Below are 5,563 nucleotides of genomic sequence, written 5' to 3'. Positions count from 1 at the left end.
ACTAATGGTTATTTATATAAAGTGGTACAATTTCCTAGTGAAAAAAAAGACTTTACAGTATTGCATATTTATAAAATGACTGGGTATCAATGTTTTACTGTTGCATTTTGTCGTGTTGCGAATTGTTTTGATTTTACTAAACTGTTTTTGTTTCTTGGGTGTAACAAAACAGTGTCATCAGCAGGAAACCCCTACAACAAGATTTATTAAATACATCCAGCATTTGTAGCGGAATAATTAATTTCATTTATTTGCTTTTTTGCACGTGCTTCATCCAGCAATGTTACATCCGCATAAATGCAGTTTGTCTAACATAATCTGTTATCATAAATAGTAGTTATTATTGTTACTACTAACAATAATAACTACTATTTATGATAACAGATAATAACTACATAGCAGTATCCTCCTCATCATCATACGGCATAGCTCGAAAACGGCATTTTTATTTATTTATTATTTATTTAAATTTGTTGACCGGGAGTGTCCGACTGGACGTAGGTCCATTTTCAGCGGAGGCCCGGGGAGAAAAGCTCCACAGTAAAATAAACAGACAGTAGCTACATTGGATTACATAGCGATTAACAATTTAACATAGCAATTACTTACAACATATGTACAGATGAAGAACATAGTATCTCATGAATGTATAATTATGTGTTTCTTGCCAGATACTAGATCTGGTTCAAGGATTCGGACCACATGCATCAAGCAGACTAAGTCAAAGAAATTTCGGGATTTTGGAAATTACTTAAACAACTGATAAACCAATATTACAAAAATAAACGATAATAAAGTAAATAGCAATAACTAATGATGGCAGTAGTTCACATACGTTAGCAGTATAAAACCAATATCAATATCTTACAGAGAGTAACAGCTTCAAGGTATTATATAAGTTAAAGCATACCGCTGCGTATTTAATATTCAGCGAAATGTTAGTCAGAAACAAAGCAAGATTAAGAAAGCTTTCCTTGGTGTGATGCAGCCAGTTACAGTGGGGGGAATGAAAGAAATTTTAAATACGGATGGGTTATGAGAATGCAACGTGATGTAACTTGTGATAGTTTTGTAGAAGCAAGAGACAATAGAGACGTAGGGAGCTTTTAACGTGAAACCTTGGGTGTAAAAATCACTAGCTGGAAAATGTAAATGAAAGACAATATTTTACTGACCTACTTCATCAGTTACGTGGGCCTTTAAAAGCCACACCGCTGAATCCATTTGATAAACGCACAGTCTGTGATAACATGTTTTAAACGTCAACTCTTAGTTAATTATAAACAATCATTGAGAAGTGTATACTTTCCACCCCTTGTCTGCCTCACCATTAAGGTTCTTTTGTGAACTATCGGCCCATTTGTTCCTGTTTTCCAGTTGGGAATAGCACCCCCACATATTACCTGCGCAGTTACACTCAAAGATGAGGGCGCGCGCCCGCGCGTGTGTGTGCGTGCGTGTGTATGTGTGTGAGAGAGAGAGAGAAACAGACAGATAAACAGAAAGACAACCCGACAGCGAGAGAGACCGAGACACGGGACTTATTTCATTTCTTCAGATGTGTGGTATTTGCGTAATCAGGGCAGATAGATGGCTATACGCAGTAAAGATGTTTAAGGGCATTAAATGACGCGATTACTTTAGAATGCACCCACATGGGAGGAAAATATATAAGACTTTCTAAATTATTTGCTTTAAATCTTAAACGGCACTGACTCGAAGAAAAAAAAAAGTCCAGTGTCTGCTAGTGAGTCATGGCCACGGGCCATGCATTCCACCACTGAAGTGCAATGTCTGAGCTGAGCAAAATGCCTTGTCCCAATTCCTGTGAGGGCTGCCGAGTAGGGACCCCCGTATTGAAACTAGTCTGTTTTTGCTGTGGTCACATGACCACTGCCACCCAGCAATGAAAAAGAGAAGCCTCTCCACGTCAGCTTACGTCCCAGTGTTCCCTTCTCAGAGCTGCTTTACAGAGGCAGCACCACAGAGTAATCATGCTAAGCTCAGCTAAAGCGAAGATTCCAGGATAGCAATGGACAGTGATGAGCGGGTCTCTTGCTCTTCGAACATGTATTTGCCCAACTGTACTTATTATGTGTCGGGTCCTGATTTCTCCAGCCTTCCTTCTTTCTTGCCCCCAAATCCTACGTCTCGCCCGATGACTTTCCCTTATTCCACAAACCTCTCCCAAGTTCAGCCCGTCAGAGAAGTTACCTTCAGAGACTATAGCATTGATACAGCTAGTAAATGGCACAGCAGAAGCAATGCGCCACACTATTATTCAGAAGACGAGATCATGCACAGAGACTGTTTTCCTTCCACTAATACTACTAGTATGACAGAACTTTTTGGGAAAAGCAGCTCCGGTGCCTACCACTCTAACTCCAACGGTTCGCCAAGCTTTTATGGCTCTGTAGGTCGAAATGGGGTCCTGCCTCAAGCGTTTGACCAGTTCTTCGAAACTGCTTATGGTTCCACAGAAAGCAAGCCCCCAGATTGCCCCAGGTACAAACATTCCGTTAAAATGCTCGGGGCAACTTCAAGTTCGGAGACTTGCCGACAGGCGGATGATAAAGGGAGGAGAGCAGAGAGCAGCAGCCCAGAGTCTTCTTCCGGCAACAATGAGGACAAGTCCAGCAGCAGCTTCAGTACGTATGTGCGCAGTGATGAAAGACAGAAAGTTTGTAATCTAGAGGCTGCTGTTAAATTTTTATATGCCGTTTTATAAGCCTGCATAGTTTGTAGTGTGTGTTTCAATGTCCCCCACCAAAACTGGTAAGCAGGATCACGTGTCTAGAGTTGAAACTGGCCGTGAACTACTTCCGAATTTCTAGTGCCTAAAAGTGAATTGTTTTTCTCCTAGCATTATTTTACTTTAATGACGGGTAGAATTTTTGTGCTGCACGTAATATCCAGATTTCAGACTTTAAAAGGGTCTGTGTTGCTGTAATATGTCGTGTAGCCATTTCTTTCACATGCTGATAAAAGGCTGCATAAACTTATTTTTACAACATGGTGCCAAAACGCGTGGCAGTAGATTAACCATTCCATATTTCCTTTTTATCCAGAATTAAGCTACAGGGCCAATGTGTGTGTGTGTGTGTGTGTGTGTGTGTGTGTGTGTGTGTGTGTGTGTGTGTGTGTGTGTCTAAATGCATTTCTGTCGCTCATAGCACTCAACTTCTACTTCCAGAATCAGGAACTAAGTCAAACATGATCTGAGACAAAGGCTTCAGATTAGGAACGTTTGAAATATCTAGTGCTATTGACTTAGAAATATGACACGTAAGATAACGTGAATTAGCATTTTACTCAAGTACATTACATCTCTGACGTTAATTTTACTGCAATCCAACAATGTCTATTTGTCTTCACACACACACACGGAATAAAATTGTGCTTTTGAATTACAATGGAGGTAGTTTATCTGACAACACCTTACTAGGAAAATATAGGTATATGATACTAATACTAAAAATGCAGTAATTTAATGTCCTCGTATGTACACAGTCTTCCGTTAGTGTGTGTGCGTGTGTGTGTGTGTGTGTGTGTGTGTGTGTGTGTGTGTGCTCATAGAAAACAATACAATTTATAACAGATATGGAAAGGTCGGTACGACTACATTTGTCTGCGTGTGTTTACCTGTGTAAGTAATTGTGCTCTTTCATCTCCTTTGTTTTTCAGGTGGTGCTCGCATTCGAAAAAAGAGATGTCCGTATACAAAATACCAGATCAGGGAACTAGAAAGAGAATTTTTCTTCAGTGTATACATTAACAAAGAAAAACGCCTCCAGCTTTCAAGAATGCTTAACCTTACTGACCGGCAAGTTAAAATTTGGTTTCAGAACAGAAGAATGAAAGAAAAAAAACTCAACAGAGACCGGTTGCAGTACTACACTGCTCCACTTCTATAAAACAGTTTACTGCTTTGAGGAACAATGTACTGCAGACATACCATTCTGAGTCAGTTCCAAAACTCAGTTACATTTCACTACAGTGAATCAGGAAAATGCACACTATGTTCTAAAGTACCACTGCATAGACTTCAGCTGTATTCTTGTGTCTGAGCAGTAACTGGATATTATTTCAACGAGACGGTGTCAGGCTTTGCTATAAATGAGCCATTCGGACTTCATTCAATGCACTGCACCAATTTATGCTGTGCATCAGTCCCCCTGCAGCCCAGCAGTGATATTGTTTTAACGAGGTATGGTGGAGGGGAAACACCCCGTTATTTTCCCCTTCTGGTCTTTGAAGAATTGTTACACCATCTGTATTTTCAAATCAGTTCATTCATATAGGAGTCAACCAATATGCACTTTCTGTAATATACAATGTTTATGCATGTACTCTTAAACCACGGATACCTGTTTTAATATTCGAAGAGAATGCAGCTGCAGCTTTGAAGCTTGGTTATTTCTTCCAGATATATTTAATTTAATGTATATACATCAGTAGACGTAATAAGTCACAGCAGTTCTCACAAAAGTACATTTTGTTTGATTCTTTAATCCCCATATGAATGCGCTGTAAAGCTAAGTGCACACAAAAGAGGAGCCCTTACATAACCGGGAAGTGTGAATCAACACGTATACGCATATGTATTTAAGCACAGAGTTGTGTAAATGTTGCATGGTTTGTTTTGTAAGTTGTAGCCTTGAAGAAGATGACATTGCGTTACTCCCGTGGCTACTAAGAGTGTATGCGTTTGGACAGACACGCAAAAATACAAATAATACAAAAAACGCACCCCCTCTCATACACAGACATGCACTCCCCCCTAACAAATGATTACAAACAAGAGTCAGAAAAAGAAAGAGACGCCGAAATTATGATACGAGCTGTTAGAAAACATAACATGTTTTCCATTTTTTATGTCTAAACCTGTTAACAAAATCGTACAAGACTGTATTTCTTATTAGGTTCATTTTTCGCAGTTGTGAAATAAATAGTGCGATTTAAATTGCTGGCGTTCCTCTTTTATTTAGTACAGCAGTTTTCAAATGATGGAGTCATACCTATTTTCAGGGAAGGCCTAAGCAAAACTGAAAATGTGTTATGTAAAACGTGAACTTGAATTCATACTGTGTGGGGCCAGATTAAATAAAGGGAGACTAATATGTGTTTCCGTTGCAACATTGTTATAAAGAATAATGTACTACGCCAAATATTAATTATTGCAAGACTGCGTCCATATTTTGAGTTTGATGTTTATCTGCTTCTGTATGTGGCAATATGGACTCTTCAGAAGTTCCGGTGCTGCTCATTTAGCCAGAATAAGGCAATCTCAAACCTGTGATTTTAGAATAATTATGTGATACGTATGTACAGTAAAAGAAAGGATAGATGATAGCTAGATATACAGATAGACAGCTAGACAGACAGAGGTGTGTGTGTGTGTGTGCGTGCGTGTGTGTGTGTGTGTGTGTGTGTCATGCTACAGTTCAATTCCTGAATAAGATCATTAAGATAATGCGACCTTATTTAGCTTTTCTATTAGCAATGGACGATGCAAGTTTCAGTTTTGTCAACAAGAATGTTAAAGTTATATTAAGCATTGCTA

The 5,563-nt window shown here is 39.1% G+C and overlaps 1 protein-coding gene across 1 annotated transcript; it reads left to right on the top strand.

The window, feature by feature from the left end:
- Positions 1–1,525: 1,525 nt before the first annotated feature.
- On the top strand, positions 1,526–4,963 carry HOXA11 (homeobox A11). The gene is made up of 2 exons (XM_044066803.1): positions 1,526–2,648; positions 3,685–4,963. Exons 1-2 carry the CDS (start codon positions 2,033–2,035, stop codon positions 3,912–3,914), a joined length of 846 nt encoding a protein of 281 aa, XP_043922738.1. The 5' UTR covers positions 1,526–2,032; the 3' UTR covers positions 3,915–4,963.
- Positions 4,964–5,563: the final 600 nt, after the last annotated feature.

Source organism: Protopterus annectens, chromosome 3.part1 (assembly GCF_019279795.1).
Source record: "Protopterus annectens isolate FY-2018-M chromosome 3.part1, PAN1.0, whole genome shotgun sequence".
In the NCBI taxonomy this organism is placed as follows: domain Eukaryota; kingdom Metazoa; phylum Chordata; order Ceratodontiformes; family Protopteridae; genus Protopterus; species Protopterus annectens.
Note: the sequence above shows the minus strand (reverse complement) of the source record. Positions and strands in the feature narration are given on the sequence as shown.